The sequence below is a fragment of the Microtus ochrogaster genome, linkage group LG8 (assembly GCF_000317375.1).
Source record: "Microtus ochrogaster isolate Prairie Vole_2 linkage group LG8, MicOch1.0, whole genome shotgun sequence".
NCBI classification, from domain to species: Eukaryota; Metazoa; Chordata; class Mammalia; order Rodentia; family Cricetidae; genus Microtus; species Microtus ochrogaster.
This window is the reverse complement of record NC_022033.1, coordinates 10,571,134-10,597,771: the sequence shown is the minus strand read 5'-3', so window position 1 is coordinate 10,597,771 and position 26,638 is coordinate 10,571,134. Positions and strand designations below refer to the sequence as shown.

General features: G+C 48.7%; 1 protein-coding gene across 1 annotated transcript in view; it reads left to right on the top strand.

The window, feature by feature from the left end:
* Positions 1 to 509: 509 nt before the first annotated feature.
* Positions 510 to 26,638, top strand: part of Ptpn1 (protein tyrosine phosphatase, non-receptor type 1) — a 48,338-nt gene continuing 22,209 nt past the window's right edge. The window contains exon 1 of the mRNA XM_005362852.2: positions 510 to 709. Within this exon, the coding sequence (XP_005362909.1) occupies positions 647 to 709 (63 nt within the window). The 5' untranslated portion in view covers positions 510 to 646. The remainder of the gene's footprint in view (positions 710 to 26,638) is intronic.

Sequence of the window (26,638 nt, the reverse complement as noted above, 5' to 3'; positions counted from 1 at the left end):
ATAGAAGAAAACAGAGCATCTCCGATGGTTACCCCAGGGCCGGATGCCAGCGGGGAAGAGCAGTGAGCACCTAAGCACCCTCCTTCAGGTGTGACCCTACACACACACACACACACACACACACACACACACACACACACACACACACACACACACACCACCCCAACTACCACGCCTTCGCCACACCTTCGCCACGCCTTCGCCGCGTGACTCAACCGGCACGCTTGAGCCTCGAACTCGAGGTCCCGCCAATCCCGCCTCCGCCCACGCGCCTTGGGCGCGCCGCCAGGTGTCGCCTAGGCAACGGGCGCGCACCCGCCCGAGCGCGGAACCCGAGAAGCGGCTAGCGGCGCGCGCAGCCGCTCATCTCTTTCTAGCCCAGGCCTCTTCTACTAAGCTCCGCCCCGGCCCCGCCCCCGCGGAAGTGCCGGCGAGCCCTCTCTCTATTTGATTGGCCCTTCCGTAAAGAGGGCGGACCTCACAGCGAGGTGGGGTGCGTACTTCCGGCTGCCGGCTTGACATGCAGAAGCCGCGGCTCGGGAGGCTGGGGCTGTGGTGGCGGCGGGCGGCGGGCCTTGGGGCGCGGAGCGACACGGCCTAGTGCGGCGGACGGCCGAGGGGACGTGGGAAGCCGGCCTGGCCCGCCATGGAGATGGAGAAGGAGTTCGAACAGATCGACAAGGCCGGGAACTGGATGGCCATTTACCAGGTGCGGAGCTGGGGCCCCTAGGCCGCGCAATCTCCTCGGCCCTCCGGGATCAGGAGACCCCTGTCGCGCGGCTCCGCCGTCTAGACCCCCCTCGGGGCTCGCACGCCCCCCCTCCCACAGCCGCCTGCTTCTTTCCGAGAACCGTGTCCTCTCCTAAGCCCTCACCCCCACCCCGACCCCAACATGGCCCAGCCACCCTTTGTCCCCACTGGTCCACACCCCCGCTGCTTCCTTGTCTGAACCGGACCACCTCAGGCCCTCTTCCTTTGTCTCCCGGGGAGGGAGGTGAGCTCGGCAACACCCCACCCCACCCCCGCACATTTCCTTTGCTCTGGCCTCGGTGTGCGGTCGTGGAGGCCCCAGGATGACAGCCCCCTTACCCCTTCCTGTCCATTCATTTGTTGGTCGTGAGTTGGGGAGTCTGTTCGACTCTAGGCACAGGAGATGGTGTGTGTTGAACGCTACCGTAGTCTTACCCTGCCCCAGAGAGGCTTGGAGTAACAGACACTCAAATACAGATCATCGCAGCTGGTGACAAGTGTTGGGAAGAGAAAGACATGTTGAGGTGGGGGTGACTGAACCCAAAGGGTCTGCTGCCCTGGAGAGGGGGATTACGACAGGGCTGCTAGAGAAGGAGGCTTGTTCTTTGAACAGAACAGGGAGCGGCAGACCGTGAGATTAGACGGCTAACCTAGGGGGACACAGAACCCATTCCTCCGGTTGCCAGACTCTTTCCTTCCAGGCAGGGAAATGAGATGATTTTAGCGCTCTGTAGATGGCCGCATTCTTTGATGAGTGTCTTTTATCCTTCGGTCGTGGGCTGAGATGGCCCTGTTTTCTGAGATCCGGTCTGCTTGAGGGTGTCTGGTGGTACATAAATAAAATATTATGAAAGTAGATTCTCTCTCTCTCTCTCTCTCTCTCTCTCTCTCTGTCTCTCTCTCTGTCTCTCTCTCTGTCTCTCTCTCTGTGTGGCTATGAAACAGCGAATTGAAAACACAAAGATGTCTTTACGAGCAACTAAGTCCTCTAAAGAAAATAAGTCTTCGGATTAAATGTCAGTGCGGGGGTTGTGAGGATTAACCAAAACCACACTCGCCCAGCATCTTAAATAAGCATGTGCAAAATAGATCCTGCTCCTTGTGTAAAGGGAACAGGCAGTTTATTCTGCTTTCAGCTTATGGGTTCAAAGGCAGCGGGTGAGACCCATCAGCTGGAGAATTGAAATCTATTTTGAGCTTCACTTGGAAAAGTAAAAAGCCTCAAGCTGCTGTGTGGTGTGCTGGACTGACAAAAGCTTTTTTTGGGTGGCCTTGATTTCCAGATTCCTTGACAGGGTTCTTTTTACTTGGGCTGTGATGTGGGTCAGCTTCTTTTGGGCTGATATTTATAGCTAGTGTAATCTGTGTAAGTAGAACAATCAATAGCAGCGTTTGTGTTCCAGGTCTAGTCTCTGAGACAGTTGGATGGATTCCACTAAGGAGTCAGATCTGTGGGCAGATTTTCCACATCAGATTGAGTGCAAGGATAAACCAGGATGACATGGCGTGGAAATTGCCGTGTCAGTCATTCTGAGTGCAGATGGTGTTCACTAAACCGACTGGCCCAAGTGGAGACAGTTAGGTCTTAAATACTGAAACAGACCTATCTGAGCACATTTGTGCACTCTTAGGTCGGAGTGGCCCGCCCGGACATCTCAGCCTTGTTAAGGCTGTGTTAAGAATGCTGCTGGCTCGTAGTGGGCTGCCTTTGGAATCATTTCCCTCGTTCTCCAATTTCTCTACCGCACTTAAGCCCCCACAAGTTAATAAGAGGTCCAAGTCTCCACAGCTTGTTCCAAGTGTCCCCCCCCATGGGCTTTCCTGGTGTGAATATTTGTATTTTCTAAGGTGGATATGGAGGTATGTCCCTGTTTTACATTTTAAAAGTAGCTCTTTATCTTACAGTTGTACCTTTTTTGGTTGGCTGGTTGTTGTCCCCCCCCCCCCCCGACAGCGTTTCTGTGTGTAACCCTCTGGCTGCCCTGGAATTCAAAGAGATCCACCTGCCTCTGTCTCCTGAGTGCTGGGATTGATTAAAGGTGTGTTGTCACTTAAAGGCCAACTTACCCAAGCCATCATTTTTTTGAGTTCAAAGAAATGTGTTGAAATGGTAGTGAAGAAATTGGTAGAAAATGGAAGGATTTTTGTTTGTTTTGTTTTAATAAATGTTTGATAGTGTGTCAAAATAAGGGCAGCATTATCCAAAGTCCTACTTGAGCTTGTCACAATTAGAAAGGAGTGTGTGGCTTTGCTTACACTGCATAAGCCCAATAGCGAAATAATTTCTCCTTATTCTAATTTCTTTTCTACGTAGACCAAAAAAGATCTACAGACTCTGTAACAAATGGGCAGAGAACAAACAGTAAAGTGGACTTTTGAGTGCTGGGGACTCAAAAGTGTGGCAGCCTAAGAAAAAAATATCTTCAGGCACCAAGTCTTGGGTGTTTCTCAACTTTACTGCTAGCTAACAAGTGGCTGAGGCTGTGGACTGTCTTAGGCCAGTAGAGTCAGGGTTGTTTGCATATGGAAATAGTCTTTAAGAATTGCTTTCTACCGTTCAGAATTTGCAAAAGGATTAATTTGCAAATGTTTTAGTGGGAAACTTGGCTTGATTGTACAGAAGGAGTGTGGACACTGCCCTCCTTTGGTGGTCAGGGCTTTGATTCTGCCGCTTCCAGTGAATGATTGGTTTCAGATGAAGACCATCTCTCACCACAGTAGCTCCTGACTTGAAGGCAAGACAACTCCTTTACAGGCAGGCATTGTATGGTGGGGCACTCTTCTCCCGACACTTGTTATAGCTGCCTCCATGCGAAAATACAACCCACTGGGTTAAAGTCCTGTTATATCTATCAGTAATGCCCTAAAATTCCTTACTGTTCTAGACAGCTTATGCTGTCATGCTCTAGGAGATGCCTTCCAATAATGTTTATTTAGACACCATTGACTTCAGAGGTAGGGGACGGTGTTTATAGTTTGTGTAGAAAAGAAAAACTTATACACCATGATTCATTTTGATGTATGTGTGTGGTGGGGGTATGTGACATGGAGACTGGGAAGTTCTTATATTTTTGTTTGTTTGTTTTGTTTTATGAGACAGGGTTTCTCTGTGTAACAGTCCTAGCTGTTCTGGAACTAGCTCTTGTAGACCAGGCAAGCCTTGAACTCACAGAGATTTGCCTGCCTCTGCCTCCCGAGTGCTAGGATTAAAGGCGTGCGCCACCACCACCCTGGCGAAGTTCTTAGACTTTGAGTGACCTCTGAGACCTAAATATTCTTGCTTGGCCTGGTTTGTATGAACTAAATTTAGGTTTCTGATGGGCACTTTGAGGAGATGTGAGACCTTTGAAATTGTCTGGGCTGGTAGGAAATCAGCAGGGAGTTCCAGCAGAGCCAGGAGGCACAAACCCCCTTGGTTGCCAACCTGACTGCGTTTACAGTAGCTGGGCGCTCTGAGGAGTGAGTGGGACCCATTCAGTGTCTGATCCAGCAGCTGGGTAGTGGGAAAACAGGGAAGAGCAAATGGTTTTCAAGGACCAGATCCCTTTGCTAGGCTCCTGGCCTGCCTTGCTCCATTTGCATTTTAGTAGGAACCACGGGACCTGGTATTTTTGAGTAATGGAATGAAATGCTGGTATACTGAGCGCTGAGATGGAAATGATGAGAGGCTCCCTGTGGAGGCTTTTTGGATGATAATCTACTGAGATAATTGTCTTTTCTCTTTGTTTTCTCTTTTGGTGGTGCTGGAATGGTACCTTATGCACTCTAGGCAAGCATTGTACCCCTAAGCCACCTCCCTGACACTTAGGGATTTTGTTTGATGTTTCATGAGATGTATCTTGCAGTGTGGCCCAGCCTGGACTCTGATAGACATGAGCTGTCACACTCACCCGCCGCCCCCCAACAGTTTTCCTTTTCTAGTCTCTTCTAGAACCCTTCCTTCCTTGTGTATTTTGCCTTCCCTTCTTTCCTGCAGCACTGGTGCTCATCTCCAGCAGCAGCTAGTACTGGCAAGAAGACTGGGCATGTGCTAGAAACCCAGAGTCCTGTCTGAGTCATTGCTTCTGGGATGACGTCTGCACCTATGGTGCCCTGAGTGGGTTTTGAGTAGGCCGGAGTGCTTGACTTGAATAGCTCTGAGAGTCCCTCCCCTACCTTCTATTGCTTGGTCACCCTGTCACCCACCTTGGTGTTCTAAGTGCCCATAAACCAACCTACACTTACACGTCCTTCACACTGCAGAGATGACAAGCTGATTGCCTTTATTTTGTTGTGTGTACAGCCTGTGTGTGTGTGTGTGTGTGCGCGCGCGTGCACATGCGCACCTGGGCATGTATCTGTGCTATAGTGTACATGTAGAGGTCAGAGGGCAAGCTTGGGTGCTGGTTTTGCTCTTCCATCTTGTTTATAACAGGCTGTCTGTTTCGCCGCTGCTTATGCCAGGATGTCTGGCTTATGAGCTTCCGAGGATTCTGGTCTCCCATCTATCTCATGTAGCAGCACTGGGGTTATAGGCAGCTCCCTGTCTCAGCTAGGATTCTGGTCTCCCATCTCATGTAGTGGCACTGGGGTTATAGGCAGCTCTCTATCCCAGCTTTCCATGGGTTCTGGGGATCCAGTCCTCATACCAGTATAACAAGCATTTTGCCCACTGAGCCATCTTCCTAGCCCAAACTGATTGCTTCCTAATCTGGCCTGTCAGGTTCTTCACCCATAGACTCTGCAATTTATTGCTAATGTAATTTTTTTTTTTTTTTTTTTTATAATTCCTGAGACAGAGTTTCTCTGTATAGCACCGACTCACCTGGAACTGGCTCTGTATACCAGGCTGGCCTTGAGAGATCCTCCTGCTGCCTCCCAAATGCTAAGATTAAAGGCCATGCACCACCACCTCCTGGCTGACTTTACTTGTTTTATTAATAGCTCTGAAGTTGGGTCTGATGGTGCTTGCCTTTAGCCTTTAATCTGGGAGGCAGAGACAAGTAGATCTCTGTGAGTTCGAGACCAGCCTGGTCTACCTAGTGCATTTCAGGACAGGCAGCTACATAGTGGGACCCTGTTCAAAACACAGAACAATAGCACTGAGCCTGTCACTTCTGTGTGATTGCTTTGATACTTTGATGACACCCGTTAAGTCCACACTCAATGCTGTGATTCACACTTCATTTTAATTCTGGGAAATAAGACACGGTTCTCTGTCAGACTCCAGTCAGTAAAGGCAAGTGTTGTTCAGCCCATCTCACTAGACCATCTCAGTGTCAATCGAGGGAAGAGTGTAACTTTTTCATCATCTGATGTTCTCGTTGGCTGACCGTGTGTTACAGTCTCAGCTAGAGCCAGGTGGCTCCCATCTTTCTGCCTCGTTTCTTCACTCCTCCTTTCTCTCCCTCCCTTTAATAAAAAGAACCTGAACTAGCTGACCATTAAGTTCACCTTAAGTAATAAAAGTTCTTATTGTTCTTGAAATAACCCTTGTAAAACTGAAGACATCCACCAGCTCATACAGTTAGGCTCAGAAATTTATAGGCTTGCTAGTGTGGCTAGCAGCTTAAAAGAGTTGGTGGTTTTTTGGGTTTTTTTTGTTTGTTTGTTTGTTTTGTTTTTGTTTTTTCTTTCTTTCTCAAGGGACATTCAAGGTTCTCACTGAGAGGGCTCCCTGGAGTGAGCAACATGGGAAAGTGAGTGTCCGGCCACAGTTAGGCACCCTTCTCGAGTCAGTGCTTGGGTGGTTTTCCTGTAAAAGACAGAGGAACTGACTCTTGAGAGTTCACGAAAGCGGGGTGCACGAGGGGCAGCTGCCCTTATGTTGTAATTTTAGAGAGAGCCCACATCTGTTCTCAGCTTCATTTGAATAAGTTGAGAGTTTACACATCTGCTGGCCTCCAGGAGAAAGTACCTAAGTCCCCACCACTGGACAGAACCATTCACTCTGGAGACACCCTGACGTGCCACAGTCTCCCTTCCTCAGCTCTACTTCAGACACCTCAGTGGCTTTTCTTCTCTTCCTTTAGAGACAGGGTCGTAGGCATCCCGGGCTAACTAAGTATCAAACTGACCTTGAACCCTTGCCCCCCCCCCCTTTTCCATAGTGTGTGCTGCTGTGCTGAGTTTATGCAGTGTGCATATGGTGGGGTATGAATCGCAGGTCCCCTAGGCAAGCACTCTGCCAACTGGTCTTCCCTCCCCTCAGCCCCTAATTCTCTTTATTTTTGACACAGGTTTTCACTATGGAGCTCAAGTTGCCCCGAAGCTCTCCTGCCTCAGTCACTGAATTCCTGGGACTACAGGCATGTACCATCATGTCTGACACATCCCAAGCCTTTGCTGACAGTCCATAGATTTTGAATGTCTGAAAACTGGCAACAAGGACTGCCATATCTCACAGGCTGCCTTTCCCCCTAATAGCTAGAGTCTAAGCCTGAGTCTAATACACCTATGACTTTGGCACAGGTCACACTGTAGGTAGAACCATGCTCTCGTGTGTGAGTGGTGTCCAGCCTTGTATGTGATGGTGCAGTTTCAAATGCTCAGGAAACCATCCAGTCTGTGACTGGCGTTTCTTAGATGCCAATACTCACTAAGTAGTGAGTGCCTTAGGTAGACCTCAGCCCTTCACTGTGCACTCAGTCAGCATCAGCCTGTTGGCTGAGTGGTGGGTCTTGGTTTTCTCTGGGAAATATATCTAAGCCCATGCCACCTGGTAAAGAGGTCTGGGGGGCCAAATGGTCTCGTGTCCCCAGGTCCCTCTCTCTCAGCCAGATCTGGATTTTTGTTTTTGTTGCTGTTTTGGGGGTTGTTTTTGTTCGTTTGATTGGTGGGTTGGTTTTTTTATAGGGAGAAGCCTGGGCTGTGTCTGTGGCTTTTGTGGCTGATTGGTGGCACTGGCCTAGAGGATGAGTGCAGCAAACTGGGCTCCCAGAGTCCCATTCTGAAGATGCATTGATCAGAGAGAGGGGCTCCTTGCCACATCTCTGTCTGGAAACAGTTTCTTGTGCCTTTTTTCTTTTTCACTGATATGGACATACCATTTCCTTTCCAAAGAGTGTTGTTTATTTACTTGTGTGTTCACCCATATGTCAAGTCAGAGGACAGACTCAGGAAGTTGATTCTCCCCTTCCACTTTTGGGGTCCTGGGGATGGAACTCGGGTCACCAGCTTTGGCAGCAGGTGCCTTTACTTCTCAGGCCATCTCACTGCCCAGCACACCTCATCCCAAGGAGGAAGCTTACTTAAATAGTGACTGAATTCCAGCCACCAGCTTGCAGTTCATTCTGAGCAGACTGGCCGCTCAAAAGACACGTGCCATGGCAGAGTTGTCTACAGCAATGCACATGTCCGTGACGTCTCAGATGGAGTCCCTTCTGAGCACAGCCTTATTCAGTCGAATAAATAAGGAACTGACTGAGAGAGAGTGTGTCAGTAAGCCACACACCCCAGCCAAGCATTGTTGTGTTGTGGGTTTGCCCCTTGTAACTTGTGTACTGTTCTCCTATCCCAGCAGAGTTTTTTGCTTCTAGAAGGATAAACACAAAGCAGGCCCTCTCTGAGTCAAACATATGTGACTGGGTTCTAGAGAGAAGGGCCTGCGAGAGAACACCAGTGGTTGCTGTTGCTGCTGCTTTTTTTTTCTCCATGTCTGGGTGCAGGTGAGCATATGTGTTGCAGGTTCCCACACAGGCCAGAAGAGGGCGTAGTATTCCCTGCAGCTGGAGTTACAGGTATACCATGCCATTGGTGCTGGGCACTGTACTACAGGAAGAGCGGCCTGTCTCTCCAGCTCCTGGTGTTACTGTGAGGACATTTTCTTGCTTAGTTATTACTTTGGGTGTTGCCATTGATTACTCCTTGGTGCAGCTTGAGTGAGACCCCTGCTGTGATTGCTCTCCTGTGCCTCCTGCCACCTTGTAGGTCGGTGAAGCCATGTGGCACTGAGGAGAGGAAGCTGTCAGTCACATGAGGCCACATCGCTGGGCAGCCCTAGTTACAGCAGGTGATTTAGCCTCACCAGCAGGTTCACAGTTCTCTTGAACTTGAGAATCCACCATTTCTTGAAGCTGGGTTTCCGAGGGTTCTGTGTCCCAGTCATGTGGTATCCCAGCCTTTCTAGATTGCTGGTGTTACCAGCCTGTCCCTGACAAGACAGCAATGCCCATGGGTTGGTAAAGGGCAAGGAGATGGACCATTCCAGAGACAGTTTCAGGACAGCATCCACTTTATTGTACGTGAGCAACCACTTGCACCGTGGAAGCCTATCGGCTGTGGTCTGATTTTAGCCCATTACCTTGGACTGGACAGTGAACACTCATATACCAGGGTTTCTCTGCGGAAGGAGCACACTAGAGATGTGGAGAGTGCAGACTGGTCCACGGCTACTCGTGCTATTTTAGAATTGAGTGTTCTGACTTCAAGAGCATGATGTGCCAGGTAGGCTGGCTGCCAGGTGATGCCTGCACTAGCTACTGTGTCTTCTGTAGCACAAATAATAAAAACCCAGAGGCAAATTGGTGTTCAACCCAAAAACCGGAAAAGCAAAGCAGTCAGGCCACTAGAGAATTCTTACCTCTAACAAGGCCGGCGACTCCAGACTAAACAAACAAAGCTTCTCCTCTCATTTCATTTTCCCTCTAGTGCTGGGATTAAAGGTGTGAGCCACCACCACCTAGAGTTGTTTCTGCATTGATCTTGTTTAGTCCAGGGTAGCCTTGAACTCACAGAGATCCTTCTGCCTCTGTCTCCCAAATCCTGGGATTAAAGGTGTGTGTCACCTTTGCCTGACCTCTAGTGGCTTTAGCTTTGCTTCTGGTCTTCAGGTAAGATTTCTTTATCAAAATACAAATAACATACCACTCCATTCTTCCTGTGTTTCTCACAGGTAAATCCTAGAAGCATCAGCACCTCGGGCAGTCTGTAGTCTGTTACAGTGCAGAGGACTGTCCACATTTGCTCTTCTCTCTGCTAGTGGGAATGCTTTGCCAGTTTGGCTGACACCGTTGAAGTTTGCCAGGAGCAGACAGCAGGCTCTGTCTTCTTGCTTTATTCTCTGTGAACTTGAACTACCTCTCTTCATCCCAAATAAACGTATCACACAATTGATCAAAGCAATTATGGAACAGAGGGAATCACCATTCGAAGCCAAAGGTTGACAAGCAAGTGGCTTTTCATGAAGGGTTTGCTCTTCAGCCAGTCCGCTTTTGCAACTTGCTCCACCCCTTGGTGGCAGCCACTATGGTCTTCTCAGTAAAGCTGTCGGAAGGTGTTGCTTTTGAAAGGTGGGAGTGCCCGGCCTTAGTAGACAGGCCTAGGGAGGTAAAGGAGCATGGCATTCCCCAGCTGCTGTTGCCATGCAATTGGAGATGGGTGTGGGCCGTCTTCCACAACTTCCTGTCTTAAGTGTGACGGGGTGGCGGTTCTCTAACCACTGAAGAACTGTGTGAAACGTGCTTTTTATTTTTCAGGGCAAACCGGGCTCTAATGGCTGCCCTTGGCTCACCTTCACATCAGCGAATTGCCACCCTTGGCAGTGTCCATTCAGTGTCCAGGGGCCAAGGCCTGTCTGGGCAGAGGAGGGGCAGAGCCAAGCGTCCCTTCATCTTTCTTTTGCAAATGCCTTTACTGCTGGTGTTATAGATCATAAAGGAAGTGATGAGTATCCGTGGTCTATGCTAACTTTAGTTTCTTGTTCACGGCTCGTTTTATGGCCTTCACCATTAAGGCTCACTTTCTAGAGACACATTTGAATGCCTGTGTTCTGCCCTCAGCTCTTTTTCAGAAGCTGCCTTCTCGGTGCTCTGGGGCAGGTGCAAGTGGGAGCCTGGGGAGATTATTTCCACACCGACTCCTTTGCCCAGTGACACCCTCCTGTCCCAGCAAGTAGCTCTGCTCTTTGTCTGAAGTATGCAGCTTTTGCCAAGGGGATCAAAGGCAGTGTGCCACTCAGAGACTCTGCTGACTGATTGAGAGGCCTTCCTCAGCCTCCTCCGCATTATAGGCATTGTTTGTCTTTGGTTCTGGCTACTCTTAGCAGGACTCTGCGTGCCAAAGCTTTAGTCCCAGGCTGTGCGGCTCTCCTTCACCATCCACGCAGGACAAGCACTCCCAAAGATAAGAGACAATGAGATCAGGTTCCCACACAGGCTGCTCTGGGTGTTTGAGGAGTTACCTGGGGTCCAATCTGTGGCCTGCAGGCTGAGAACAACCACAGCCTGACAGCATAGCCTGCATCTTTTGCCCCCAACTGTAGTCATTTGAATTAGAAGAGGTCTGGCATTTCTGGAAGAATGGAGACTTTGTGTTCTTTCCCTGGGTTTGGCATCACTGTGGCTGCTTTGTGATCCTGCTCATCTCCAAGAGGGACATAAACTTTAAAATTTCACAATACCCCATAAGAACCTTTTGTTCATCCTTAGAAATAAGATGTCCTTTGAGGTTGTAAATCAGTATGTTTTATAAATTCCTAAATGTAATGAATGTGAGTGAAGTTGCCTTTGACATTCTTGTGTCTGAAGCTGCAATTGTTGGGTTTTGTCATCAGACCCCAGCCTCATTCTGCCTTATTCGGCACAGCACCCACCGTCTGAGTTCTCTTTGAGCCCAGGTTCTGTGCAGTGCCTTCACACAGGGTTTGTAATAAGGAGTGTTTGTGGAAGACCGTTGGGTCATAGAGCCTCAGTGTTCTTCACCAGCTCCCCAGTGACTCCAGTCCATCTTTCCAGTTCCTGTTAGTGTGGCCACTGCCTGAGCTTCCACGTGCACAGCCTCCCTGGGTCATCAGGATGATTGGATTGTAGAGCTGACTTTTGCCTGACTTTGTAACCTCCTACCTAGATGTCACTAATTGACTACCCACAGTCATTTGTCGGTCTGCACTATTTTTAGAAAAAGGAGCCTAGCCGGTTGGTGGTGGTGCACGCCTTTAAACCTAGCACTCGGGAGGCAGAGGCAGGTGGATATCTGTGAGTTTGAAGCCAGCTTGGTCTACAAGAGCTAGTTCCAGGACAGGCTCCAAAAACTACAGAGAAACCCTGTCTGGAAAATTAAAAAGAAAAAGGAGCCTATTAGGGGTTATATTTTGATGTGGCTATGGGGGAAGCATGATATGCCTTAGAACCAGGGTCCTGCTCTGTGTGAACTACCTTGGCCCTGGTCCTGGAGCCAAGGGTCACTGCTTCTTTGGTTGGACGTGTCTGCAGTCTTCACTTTGTCTCAGTCCCGTGGGCTTACGTTGTCCCTGGTGCTGTGTGCTGCCAGTCCTTGGGGCCTCGAGTCATGGCAGGTTGGGGTTCTTTAAGTACATTGCTAGTGCTGGGACTGGCGCGGTGTTTGGTTTGGAACATGGTTGGTGTGTTGTTACTAACAAAATCAGAGTAGAGGGGTGAAGGTGGCCCAAGGGGAGATCCCCTGACTGCACAATACGGAGTAAGACCACTATCTGCAGTGGCTCCTTTCCTGCCAGCCTCCCTTCATCCTCAGGTCCCTGCTACTTTAAAGGAAATTGGAAGCCATCATCACTGTTTTTCCAACACATTTTTTTTAAATTTTATTTTTGTCCTATGTTCAGCTGTTTCCAAGAACTTTTTCTGTGTGCATGTGGTGGTGTGTTTTATAGTCTCCTTGTGTAACCCAGAATGGCCTCACATCTCCTTATGCCTTGGCCTCCCCGGTGCTGGGATTGTAGTCCTGTGCTTGACTTCCAAGAATCATGTTTGGTGACCAGTGGGCAGTTAAATTCGATGGGCCCTGTGGGAAGAGTAGTATGTCCAAGTTTGTTTGTGCTGAGAAATGCTAGACGCTTGTTTTAATGCCTGGCTCCGTGGCTTGTTAGGTAGAGTGCTGTGTGTCAAGTGTTTGTGCTTAATGATTTCTCCAGTCTGTCCCCTCTGTCCAGGGGTGAAGTCAGCCTTGGAAGACTTGCATGGAGAGAGTAGTAAAAGCAACGACAGTCCCCTCAAGCAAATTATGGGACAAGCTTTCTCTGGAACACCTGTAACTCATAGAAATGTATATGTGCAACAAGAAAAAACAAACCATCGTTACTGGCAGTTCTTCACACTGTGAAACAGTTGGTTCTTTGTTCTGAGCTTTGTACCTTCCCTCACAAAGCAGAATCCCCGAAGGACAAAACCAGTTCCGCACTGGAGCACTCTGCACCACTGGGCAGATGGCACAGTCTCAGCTCAGGGCCAGCCTCAGGACTCTGGTGTTCTCAGCGGTGCTCTTCTAGCTCTAAGCCCCGGACTGCCAGCTTAGCTCATTGTCAGGTGCCCCAGCTGCTGGGCCCCCATGCTCTGTGATAGGCAGGAAGCTCCCTGCCCTTAGGAGCTTGTAGTCCAGGTGACAGAGTCCCAGGTCACAGTGAAAGGAACTCTGCTCCCATGAGAGCTAGGAATCCAAGTGGAGAACAACTCCTGTCTCCCCTTATGTGTTCACACACAAATGCCTTCTTATCTGTCCCCTCTGTTGGGGTGACATAATAGAGGTGCCAGCATTTAAAGACGGCACATTACTAAACAGGGCACCAGTGTCCATTGTGATAAAGTAGCCTCTCCTACACAGAAAATAAAAGACTCCCAGGAAGAATCAGGGCCTGAGGATTAGCTAGTCTAGTGTGCATAAAGCCCTGGGTTTGATCCCCATCTCTGCATGAAGCAAGTGTGGCGGCACATGCGTAGAATCCCAGTGCTGGGGAAGTAGAGGCAAGAGGAGCTTCAGCTCTACAGTGAGTGCCAGCCTGGGGTACACAAGTTCCTATTGCAAAAGAAGTAAACAGACTTCAGACACTGCCTGTCTTTTTCCTAAGAGTACACTGAAGGTGCGAGTGTTGTCGGCCCTTAGTCTGCAGCAGGCACTGTGAGTCAAGGTCTCAGGTGTTTGTGGGTTTTAAGGGATATTTTTAATGGTGTTGGGTGGCTTCTCCTATCATATGGTCTGTTTATTAATAGTTCTTGTTATCCGCGTGGTTTTTCTTTGAGTGACTTTCAAGTATAGTACCTTGTAAGAAGATTTAAGATCATTCTAGGGCAGATGGATCTCTGAGTTCGAGGCTAGCCAGGTCTACAGAGCAAGTTCCTGGACAGCCAGGGATACACAGACAAACCCTGCCTCAAAAAATAAATAAATAAACAAATAAAAATAAATCAATTATAACCATCTATTTTGTTGTTGTTCCTATTATTACAGTGCTCTAGGTTGGACCTCAAGCTTCACACATGCTAGGCAAGCACTCTACCCCTGAGCTCTATCCCTAGTCCTCTTTCTGCTTCTGTATTTGGGTATGTATGTCTGTATCTGTGTGTCTGTGTGTGTTCATGTCTTCTGTGTGTCTCTGTCGTATGTATGTGAAGATCAGAGAACAACTTGCAGGAGTTGGTTCTCTTTCTGCCATGTGGAGCCTAGGAATCAAGTTCAGGGTGTCAGGCTAGGTGACAAAGTGCCTTTATATACTGGGCATTCTCCCCAATCTCCTACTTTTGTAATTTAGATAGAGTTATCTCACTTTGAATGGCTGAGTCACAGACGTTTAGGCATTTAACCCTTCACATAGGATTACAGCTTGTGAGACTTGTGGTTAAGTAAATTTAAAAACAAAAATTATCTCAAGTAGCTGTGGATAGCTTAGTGCTTACTGCCAGTTTTCTATTTACAGTCATCAAACTCCTGACCACATAGAAACAGTCAAAGCTAATTATCTACAGACACTATCCTTCTGAAAGCCTCGACTGTTTACTTTGGGGGTGTTGGTGGTGCTAGGAATTGAACCCATGGCCTCTCATGCGAGGCTAGTGTCCTACCACTGAGGTGTAGTCCCAGCCCTTCTTTCCTTCTTTTAATTCTGGTTATGGAACTTATGTGTATGAGAAGCCGCAGAGCACATCACACTGTGTGTGTGTGTGTGTGTGTGTCTGTGTCTGTGTGTGTGTCTGTGTCTGTGTGTGTGTGTGTCTGTGTCTGTGCACAAGAATGCAGTGCCAAGAATGAATCCCAGAGCTTCTGCATGCCAGGCTTTACCACTGAGCTATATCCTCGGCCAGTACAAGTAGTTTTTAAAAAACAATTCCTGCACTGGGCATGAGAACACACAGCTGTAGCCCCAGCACTTGGGAGGCTGAGGCAGGAGGATTGTGAGTTTGAGGCCAGTCTGGGTTACACACAAAGATGCATTCTCAGAACAGAAGCAAATGGCTGATTACTAAAGGCTTGAAGACCTCAGAGAGGGTTTTCCCTAATGGTGGACGACAACCTAGAACAAGCAGTGCTGCTTTGTCTTCAAGGTGGAGTGACTTGGGTCGTAGCTGTCCCCGTCTGGTTTTACTGTGCCTTCACATGTATGCCTGAGTAGTTATCTTAGCACATGTGGTGGAGCATAGAAACTGTTTATAGTCCCACGCCTGTGGACCTGTTTGCGGAAACACATCTGTCCATGGGCCAACACTGGCACTAGACAAACGCCTTCAGGAGAGCAATGGGGCTTGCACAGTACAAGCTCTGCCTTGCAGCCCAGTTCCTTGATTACTCTGAAAGGAGAGGGAAACCCCTTGGGGTTGGAGAGGTGCGGGTGTGTGCGCTTGCCCACAGTCGTGGTTTGGGGCTCTTCTGAGTTGCTGGGCTGGACTGGGAGTTTAGCCTGGCCTTGCTTGTGCTGCTTGGATTTTAAGCGTGCCCTTCCCATCGTTCTTTGTTCCTCCACTTTACCTGGCTCAGGGTCTGTCTTGTCTCCCTCTCAAGACTGCTGCACCACTCCTGGGCTGTGTCAGTGTCCTGGGAACTTTATGTTTCACATTTCCTTCCACATCTGGACTTGTAGCCCAGGTTGGCCTTAAACACAGGCCTTCCTGCCTCACCTTCCTGAGTCCTGTAGCTGCAGGTAGATTTTGCAGTAAATTAGCACTGTACCCATTGTTCACCTTCCAGTTACTCCCAGGCACAGGGAAGCTGAGCTTCATGTTCCCAAGCCACTGACATAATGTCTGACACAGAGGTCCTCTGTGCTAGCCATCTTCCGCTTTTCTCACCCGTGATGCTTCACATCCTGATTGAGCACTATTTAGTGTGGTTGACCTCTCTCTCTCTCTCTCTCTCTCTCTCTCTCTCTCTCTCTCTCTCTCTCTTTTCCTCTGTCTCTTAGTTCTTCTGCCCCTCTCTCTTTTTTCTTTTTGTTTTGTTTTTGTTTTGAAACAAAATCTCTCTGTGTAGCCCTGGCTGTCCTGGAACTCGCTCTGTAGACCAGGCTGGCCTCAGACTCACAGAGATGACCCTGCTGTGCCTCTAAGTGCTTGGATTAAAAGGCTATTGGCCATTATGCTCTGCTCTGTTGTGTTTTTGACCACTGTCACTGTGGGGTTGGGCATTGCACTCCTCATGGATGTGGGTGGCACTGAGAGAGCACCCCAGAACTTCTTGAACATTGTCTTTGGTTCCCATAGCTTTCTTTCTCTTTTTTTTAAAATCTTTACCTCTCTGGTTTATCCTGGGCCTGGATCCTGAGTGTGTCCCTGTTTGTTCTTTAACTCCCCGATGATGCCCCAGCCACTGCCCATCTCTTTCTCATATATATTTACCCTTAAATACTGGAGGCCTTGAATTCAGAGCACTGGACACAACATGCTCTGCCTTCCCCATATTGGATGCAACTTCGAAGGCTCTGTCCTGTCCTGAACTGATTCTGTCACTGTGAAACTTTGCATGTGCTGTCTGCCTTCCCTGGAGAGAATTCTCGTTCTTCCTCCCAGGTGCACCTGAGGCATCTCTCCCTGTACCCCCTCTGACTGCTCTTTCCCAGATCTGTGTTGGGTGCCTGGCTCCTCCTACAGCATCAGTGTGACTGTGTTGTGACTGATGGTTGGTTACTTACTGACGAGTCTGTCTGTGGTTTGTGTCTCACAGGGCTAGCACATAGAAAGTTCCCGGGTGCTGGGCCAACAGGGAAGCCTAGGATTACTGTGTTCTGTGTGGTTTTTTTTCTCATGTACATGCATATTATTAGTTTAGCCCCTACCAAGCTTAGAAACCCTTTCTATATACACTTGTTGGTGACTCTCACAGAACTTTGCATGTGCCTACACTTCAGCTCAGAGGGCCCATCTAGGCCATGTTGATGTTCCTCTTTTGCACGCCCCTGGCACACACAGGCGCTGCCACTCCAGCTCTGTGTTCTAGGGTGCTGGCCCAGGGAGAGATAGCAGTGGTGGGAGCTGCGCTGAGCTGAGAGGAAGTGGAGGGACTGAGTCAGGCTGTCAGCCTGCAGGAAGCAGCTCCCTTAGCATATGAGTTTTGTAGCCGGACACCTTCTAAACATGAAAAGCTAGCGAGAAGGGAGGCGTGTGTTCTCAGCATTTTGCCTATGTTATCTCTGCATTTTCATTTGTTTTGGTATTTCCTGAGATTTTGATCTTGCCAAAAAGGGCAGGCGAGGTGTTTATCTGCATTTGAAGTCTTTGCTCCTTTCTTGAAGTGTTGTCCTTGTCCAGTCCTGAAGACCAGTCGGTGATTGGCAGTTCTGGACTTCTTTCCCCAGGGCTTACGAAATGAGTGGTGTGAAGTGAATGGAGGAGAGGGAAGGCTTATAACAAGCTGGAAAGCCTTACTCTTGGGGGGTGGGGAGGGTGAGCTGTCTAAACAGTGAAGCACTACAGTGTAGGAGGTTTTTCAGGGTGCTTGAGCCGCAGTGCATTTGAAACAAGGGGATTCCTATGTGATTGCCTTTGAAACAAAGGCCCTTACTGTCTTCTGCCTTTGGGATGAGCAGAACTCCTCCTGTGAATACCTGATACAGAGGAGAGCAGCTTGATCAGTGGGCACAGAGCAGGTGCTCTTCCCTGCCGGCGGGCAGCCTCTAATGTGCTGCTGCCCTAGAGCCTCGGGTCTCCTTTCTTTAGAGTAGCTGAGTACGAAGGGAGCAGACATTATCCGCTCTGCTGATGTGCCTGGCCAACAAGACCAAGCCTCTGAATCCTCAGAGCTTTGACGCCTAGAAGAGCCCTCCTTAGGATTCAGGCTGAAGCAGAGGTGGAAGAGAACTGAACTTTTGAGGACAGTGTTGTCACTGGGCCCACATAGAAGCCGGGCTGGGTTGTGCCTAAGCCCTGGTGCCCTACCTAAAGTCCCCCTTTTTCTGCTGTTGTCCCCTTCCTGTGGCCACTGCTGTGACCACTAGCAGTTGCAGACATGGAGGATGTTAGGGCTGCTTCCCTGTAAGAACACAAGAATGTGATGTTAGCTATGGACATGGTAACTCAGCTCTGTGAGTTCTCCTTGAGTGTATCTAGTAGTGCCTCATGGGCTGCAGGCTAGCCATAAGATGCTTTTTTGTCACTCTGGTCTGTCATGGCTTCTGTCTGCCTCTGTATTTGGGGATTCTCTGTACCCTGGTAGTGCCCATTGAAGGAGATGGTAGAAGCAAGCAGAGCTTATTGCCACAGAGATGAGGAAACACCGAACAGGGGATGATAGCAACCTTCAGAAACAGATTTTAAATAGCCTTGTGCTGAGAGAGGCTTTGGTGAAAGCTGTGCCAGGTCTTAGTGTCATGGGATACCTGAACTGTGGGGCTCTGTGTCTATTACTTGCTGCACAGCACCTTAAATCTTACTTGGATCAGTTCACAAAACAATATTCAGATGGATTTTTTTCAGCTGGCATAGGGTCAGAATGGTAACCATGCATGCAAGTCCAGACAGTTCTCATCCACAGATGTGTCACGCCCCAGGAGCTCAGACATTGGTTGGCATTCTGGCTGTGTTTTCCTGTAGAAACAGTGCAGGGAGTGGAGGTTACAGTACACACCCTGCACGCAGCTGTAACCGCTGCCGTGTACCTGAGGGGTTCTGTTACTGCCATAGGATTTCACTTGGCAATGGTTCTTATGAGTCAGCATCATTGGAGTTCTGCCTGGAGGATTGTGTCTGCAGACCCCTTCCCAGACTCCTAAGCCACTGGAGGCCATCTTCCTTCCTTCCTTCCTTCCTTCCTTCCTTCCTTCCTTCCTTCCTTCCTTCCTTTCTTTCCTCCTCCCCTCCCCTCCCTCTCTCTCTCTCCCTTCACCCCCCCTTCTTTATTCCTTAAAATCAGTTTGATGCTAAGGGATTAAAGAGTACAGGCTACATTTGGGGTGCAGGAAGTAGGTTTGAGCCCCGAAGACTATACCATCAGGCTGGAGTTTCTAGGAGTGGAGAACGGTGGCAGGCCGTGCCTAAGGCATCTGCATGGCCTCCATACTTTCTGGATTCCCAGGTGTAGGCATCTTGGATTGCCTCTGGTCTACAGAGACACCTGTTTCTGAAATATATGGTTTGTTTTGGTAGCCTAGTGCAGATTTAAGTGCTTTGCTAGGTTCTCACGAGTAGTGCTGCCATGAGGGCTGTGGAGCACCAGGTGACTCATCACAGACATGCATGAACTTGGTGTCATTCTCCTCCCTGGGGATCACATTGCACAAGATAGCAACTTTTAGAGGCAGTGTCACTGCCCTCCCCGCTGTTTAAGTTGTCAGACAAAGCCCCTCATGAGAGGCCAAGACACTACACAGGACAGGCACTCCCTACCCACCAGCGCTTGAGAGCAGCCAAGGCTACGACTGGATAAGTCTCTGGGAAGCAGTGCTCCACTTCCTGATGGTTCCACTGAGCCCTACTCGCAGGAAGCCTGGCAGGCAGCCTGTGACAATTTGATTTGTCACTTCAGTGTTCATCACCCTCTTCCTGTACCCACAAATGGCCCAACTTCTCCTTCACCAGATATTGCCTGGGTCTGAGCTTCTGCTGGTGACCCCAACCGGCCAAGGTGTCTTTGGGGACCTGCTCTAAACTAGCTGGTAAAATGCTAGTTCACACAGACATGTGTTTCCTGGCTTGGCATCTATCACTTCACCTGTCAAAGGATGGGAACACTAGAAGGGAAGGTTTGATGGACTGCTCCTGACAGGCCTGCCTGGGAGTGCTGCAGCAAGGAGGGGCCATTGAGGCCAGAGGGGACTGGTTTCCTGGGAGCACATATTGCTCCTAAGTATGCCTGGCACAGTGTGACAGAAGGGTCTTGGACTTTTCCCCACCTAATAGATGTGATCTCTGAGGGGTTGGCTTTAGCTGTGTATGTTGTGTTCTGAACAGCACACTCTGCTGTTGGCTGATCCCTCCCCGTGAGCCTGGGTCTTCTCCAGCTCATGGCAAGTTTCTCTAAAAAAGTATGTTAGTCCTAGAAATCACTTACGTGTCCAGCCTTTAACCTGTGCAAACATTTCATAAAAAATAAAAATGTATAAGTCACATGTCCATAAGGCCCAATACATTTTCTAGTGCATTCTTTTTTTTGGGGGGGGGGGTTGGTTTTGGTCTTCAAGACAGGGTTTCTTGTAGCTTTGGCTGTCCTATTAAGTCAGTTTGTAGATCTTGCTGGCCTTAAACTCAGAGTTCTGGGGCTCCTGAGTGCTGGGATTAAAGGCATATGCCACCACTGCCTGGATCTAGCACTTTTTTTTTTTTTCTTTTTTTGGTTTTTCGAGACAGGGTTTCTGTGGTTTTGGAGCCTGTCCTGGAACTAGCTCTTGTAGACCAGGCTTGGTCTCGAACTCACAGAAATCCGCCTGCCTCTGCCTCTCGAGTGCTGGGATTAAAGGCGTGCGACACCACCACCCTGCTAGCACATTTTTTTTTAAGTGTGGCTTTGACCCTTTTACTTTGGCGGTATTTTGTAACGGGCACGGCTCCTTATTTGTCCTGCATTAGGGTGGCCTGAGGAGTCTGAAACTCAGTGGAAACCTGTGGTGTTTCTGTCTTTGGCCATGCTAAGATCATCACTCTTTCATGTGTTTGTACTGCCAGTTGGTACCTCTCCTCAGCGTTCTGAAACTGATGCCCCAGAATTGAGCTGATGGCTTATACCTTAATCTTGCATTGAGGAGGCTGAGGCAGGAGAGTTGTTACAAGTTTGAATGAGGGCAGCTCTGGGTACAGAGCAAGACCCTGTTTCAACATCCACATCAAAAGAAAATGAATACCCAACCTCTGGCCCTCACTCCTGGCTGGTGCCCTTCTCATCTGGCCTTTAGTCAATCTCAGCTGGTGCAAATGCCTGCCCGCCCCCATCAGAGGCCTTACCTGGCCTAACACAGGTGCCTGAAGCCTCATGGATAGAGGCCTCAGCTTCAGGCCCTCCAGGCCAACGCCACATCCTTTCCTTTATGGCAGTCCCCTGCCTCCCCTGGCATTGAGTGGTATTTTCCTCTAGTATTGCAGTTTAACTTTGCACCAGTTATGAGAAAGTTTAATTCCAGAAAGAGCAGCTCTGCTCTGATTGGGAGGGGGCAGGGGGCTCCTGTTCTCCGCTGTCCTGCTGAGCAGTGCTCCAGAACAGTTCACCCCGCTCAGCGTCTCACTCCCTTCTCCTTAGCTGTCATCAAGTGCTACTGGAATTCTGGGTTGTCTTGCTTCCTTCAGTTTTCTGTCTTGATTTGTGCCCCTGCTGCCTGACCTAGAGTCCCCTGTAGACTTGTCACTACAGGTAGCTTTCAGGTGTTAACTACACACCATCCCTTTTCCTTTCAAAAGAAAGAAATTCCTTTAATTACTGAAATGCTGATGCCAAGGATGAAACTCGTCCCCCAGGGAAAGGGGGCTTCAGTGGAGCACTTTTTCTCTGACAGACTAAGGGGTCTGAGGCCTTGGGCTTGCAGCTAATTTAAGGAGAGTCATCTGGATATAATTGCATACAGTTTCATCTTGCAGCTGACTGCAGGTGTGGTGCATTTGAGATGGGATACCTCTGTTTCTGGAGACAGAGTATCAGGGTTCTAAGAACCCTTCAGACTGTCATACTGCAGCCAGAATAGGCCTTTCTCCTCTCAGCATTCTGAGCGTCATTTGCAAGTTCAAGTGCATTAGGTGGGCTCCTACGTCATTCACACTACATCTGACAGCAGTGGCTGGGCAGTGTGTTAACCAGGATCTTGTGTCGGAGGTCGCAGGAGAGACCGTGGGCAAGATGCAGAGATGAATACTGGGAAGGGAAGGTAGGAGTTATGGTGAGCAGCTTAGGCCCTGGCTTCTCTGAGGGATCCCAAACATTTGAGTGGTGCCTGGGTGTAGCCTGTGCTTTTTCTTTAGAAATGGCTTCAAGTACAGGCCAGGGAGGAAGGCGGGGTGGGTATGTGACCTGAAGAGTAGATCTCTGAGCATTTTGCCTCCTGACACTTCCTGGGGAAGTGAAGTTGCTCCTTTCTTTATCCAGACTTTTTAAGTGTTAAGAATTTTTCTTTGACCAGCTGATAATCTTGGGTACAGTGTTTTATACACCAAAGTCCCGCTGCAGCCTCTTACCCCTGTTTAAATGGTGATGCACACTTTGAGTCCAACACTCAGGAGGCAGAGGCAGGTGGATCTCTGGGTTCCAGGCCAGCAGCCAGGGCTAATCAGAGAAGTCTTGTCTCGAGCCCCCATCCCCCTTCCAAAAAAAGAAAATATTTTCTTGCATTGTACTTCATCTTTCCTGTAGAAAAGTGATTGAGACCTTGACTCGGTCACAGCAGCTCCTCACTAAAGGTGTTTTAGTGTGATTCTGCCACTCAGATTTTTTCTGGAAATCTCAGTGAGGTCATTGCAGATTCAGTCGAGCTATGAAATAATGCAGGCTCCTTTCACCCTTCCTCCCCACCCCATCTGTGAAGCCGCAGCATGGCCAGAGGGGTATGTATGCGTCTGTATGTGTATTTAGTGATTAGTAATGCATTTGTATATGTAATGCAATTGAGATGGTCTTACCATGTAGCCCAGGCTGTCATGGAACTCATACTCTTCCTTACCTGTAATCCCAGTATCTGTACTCAAAAAGTCCCTTGCCAGCCATCACGGTGAAATACCCTTTAATCCCAGTGTTAGGGGGAGGAGGCAGCAATTATAAGCATTAATCGGTGTCACCCTTCCTCTCTGATTTATGGGATGAATCCCAGCATCATAGCCAGTACCTTTTTGAGTCAAGGGAGTCATTACCACCTCCACCTTGGATTTGGGAAGGAGGGTAAAATCTCAAGGCCAGAAGATGCCTGGGGCCTCAATTGCCAGGTGCATTCTTTGTGGGCTGGGCCTTCTGTCAGCTGGGGCAGCAAACAGAGCTCTGCAGATTGTTTCTTAGTGCCACCAGTGCTGTGTTCCCTGTTGGTCTCTTAATCAGCATGCCCAGGCCTTCCTGTGGAAATCTTGTCCCATGTGGATCCACTCATTCCTGTTGGGCGGGGAACTGGAGGGAGCCCAGAATCTGCTTGTGTGGAATGTGGTCTTCAGGATCTTGCCCGTTGGAGGGGACAGTTCTGCAGCAGCAGCACTGAGGAAAGGGCTGGTCTGAGGAACTTCTCTCATGCCCTGCTGTGTCCCCAGGTGACAGAGCTGGAAGTGCTCATTGCTGCCATAACCCCTGAGCCTTCTGTGGCAGCCAGGGATGGTAGTGTCAATTTGATCAGTGGTACATTCTCTTTGCTGCCTGTCATACTATGTATCCCAATCCACACCCTCCCATTGACCCTTTCTGACATCATTAGACCCCCACATGTTCCTTAACTGGGCCGTGTCCATGAGTAACAGCTCCTCTGAGTATGTCCCCTGTCTAGAAAGGAGAGGCAAAAAACCTAGCAGCTGTGTGTGCTGTTACAGACTGGGCCAAAGCTCACTGTCACGTGGCAGGGGCCCAGAGTGATGCTGTGGGGAAGGGCAGTCCCTGCTCCCCCTGGCCCTGTGTGTGGAGTTTCATTGAGCACCTGAAGCATGGCATTTAGTTAGTTTCCTGCCATAGGGACAGGCAACTTGTCACTGGTCTTCTGCACAGCCACTTTCAAATTCATTACTTTAGATTTCACTAACCAGCCTTGACACCTCCCTTCCTACACTACATACTCGTGACTCGCTTTCTGCACAGCACAGCGAGCTTGTGGTCACAGATGGTTTATGCCCTCACTGAGAACATGAACCTTGGCAGAACCACCTGTCCCTTCAACACTTGACCCAAACTGAAGGCAGGGACAGAAATTGGTGGCAAGTTCATGACCCTTATGCACAACTGCTTCAGTAAGCACAAGTGGCTGCAATTTACTGCTTTCTCAGAACAACCTGCAGGATGTCACAGCCCTCTTGTGGCAGTGTGTGTGGCATTAGTATTCCTGAATTCCTTTTCCACCCTGGGTTTTAGGAGTCCTTGGCTCTTGCCAAGGACTGTCATCTCAGGCTTTGGAGAGTGATGTGTGCATTTTCAGAGGATGTTCATGCCACAGGAGTTGAGGGGACTGGGAGTGACCGGCTGGGGTCCAGCAGTGTGATAGTGGGTATTACTTCCTCTGGAGTTTGGATTGTGGCATTGAGATGTGGAACAGCCCCTTAAGGAAGGGCCTGGCATCCTCCAGCTCTAGACACTTCTGCAGGTGATTACATGTTGCTAGCGAAGGCTTGCTTGCTGCCTGTCCCCATTGTAAAATAAATAAATATTTTATTTTTGTGTATATATAGTATGCCATATAACATTGTTGTGTATACATTTGGTGTGTGCATGCATGTGTGTGTGTATGTGTGTGTGTGTTTCCAAGACAGGGTTTCTCTGTGTACTCTTGTCTGTTCTGTAACTTGCTTTATATACCAGTCTGGCTTTGAGCTCAAAAAGATCCACCTGCCTCTGCCTCCTAAGGAATACTGTTTGAGATAATATTTGACATGGCCTGAACCAGAGCCACTCTGCCCATTCTTCCTCCAGGATTTAGGGTGGAGTAACTTTTCTTCAGCTTTCCACGCGCTACTGTTGGCCTTGAAATTCTCTTTTCTTATCTGAATATAGCACACACCTTTACTCCTATAGCACTCCAGGGGCAGAGGCAGCAGCTGCGCTGGGCCAGCCTGATCTATGTAGGGAGTTTCAGGCCAGTCAGGACTGTGCAGTGAAACCCTGCCTCAAAACACCCCTAGTTTTTTTTTTCTTGACCTTTAAAAAAAAATGTATATGAGTGTTTTTCCTATATATATCAGCACGTGGGTGCTGAGAACCAAACTTTTAACCACTAAGCCATCACCCCAGCCTGCAAGACAGAGTCTTACTATGTAGCTCTGGCTATCCTGGAACACTCTGTGTAGACCAGGCTGGCTGGCCTCAAGCTCACAGAAATCCTTCTGCCTTTGCCTTCTGAGTGCTGGGATTAAAGGCTATACCCAGCCCACATTTTCTTGAATTTTATTATCCCTAGTTTTCTTTATCTTTGGTTTACTAAAATGTTGAAAAAGTATGTTAAATTTAACATACTTTGTGGTTTGATTTGGTTTTAAGACAGGATCCTTCTATGTAGCTCATAAACTTGGCATCCTTCTGTCTCCTTCTAATGTTGGGATTGATTACAGGTGTGCACACCATGCCTGGACCCACAGTCCTATTTTCCACCTAGAAGTGAAAGCTTACCTTCACCTCTTCATGCAGGACTGAGCAGCTGAGGTCTAACGATGCTGCTCCGGGTCTGGGTACAGTGTCCGGATGAGTCGAGGCCTGTGTAAGCCTCACTCTTGCCTCCTCGCTTGGGAAGTCACACAGCTTCTCTGCCTCCGCTTTTGATTTTATTTTTGTGACTTGACAGATCCATCCCTCCCAGTGCTTTGAGCGTTGCCATTCTTTCCTCTCTGTCCCTCCTTCATCCTGGTTCCTCTCATTTCAGGTAGAAGTGTATGGCATCTAGAAGAAACTCTGCAAACTCATTTGACCAGTGGTGGTAGTGCATGTGCCTTTCTTTCTCTTGGTTCTCATTAGCTTCCCACAGCTTTTCAAGTACTTGGGAAAGTCTTAACCAAAACCATTTCATTGTAATGAGCTGTTTTCTGCTCATTCATACTCCTAAATGTACGGGAAGCATCCCTCCCTTGTGTAAGGAGAGCAGTATCATTTCAAGGCAGGGATTTTGCTGGTGTCGTATGTTGCTTGTCCCCTGGGACCTTGAAAGGAGGAAACATGGTGGGCAGCCTGGTTCCTGCCAGGAAAGTTATGGACCTTGCTTTTTGCAGATGCCTGCCAAGTCCTTGTTAGTCAACTGTCCCACTGTCCCCCGGCAAGCAGCCAGGAGCCGGGGTGAAGTTCTTACTGGCCTGATGGAAAGCAGAAGGTAAACAAAACAGAAGTGAAAGTCGATTTTTTTTTTTTTAGCTCATTCTTTTACGGGAACAGTTTTGTGGTTCTCAGCACTTCAGTAGATACTGGTTCCAATATGTTTGATTGACATAAATTACTGTAAGTCTGATTCATTTTCTCACTATTGATTTCTGCCCAAGGTGAAATTCATGACATTTAACAGAAAACACAAGTGATTTTTAAAAGATGCTTGTGTCAAGGACTGTAAAAATTAGGGTCAAAGTCGGGGACACTTGAGAGTCTAAGGCAGGCACGTCATCCTAATTATTCATGTAATTCGTATAAGGTAAGTGGCAGCTCCAGTGCCTGTGGCCTGCTGCATTGAATTCAGAATGCTACTTCTAATTGCAGTGTAAGACCAAATTCATTTACCTGTATTAAGTCATTCTTTCCTAGTCACCCACTACAGGGCCTTGAACCAGACTGCTCCCCCCCCCCAGGTGGCCTTCTCAAGGCTGTCATTCTCAGTGCTGAAACTACAGCCCTTAGGGACCAAGGAGTCATTGTTAACGAGATTATGAGATTGCGTACAGTGGCCTGTTCTTGTAAATGGCTTGGGGTCAGCAGCAGTAACAGAGGTCCCCGCTGGTATTTTAAGAGTTTGGTGTTTTGAACAGCTGTCCTAGCAGTAGGGCTGGGAAGTTCCTTCTAGGAGCTGCTCTGAAGCTGCTGCTGTTCTGCAGCTTTATTACTTTCTGTCTGTCTGTCTCTCTCTCTCTTTCACACTCTTTCTCTCTCTCTCTCTCTCTCTCTCTCTCTC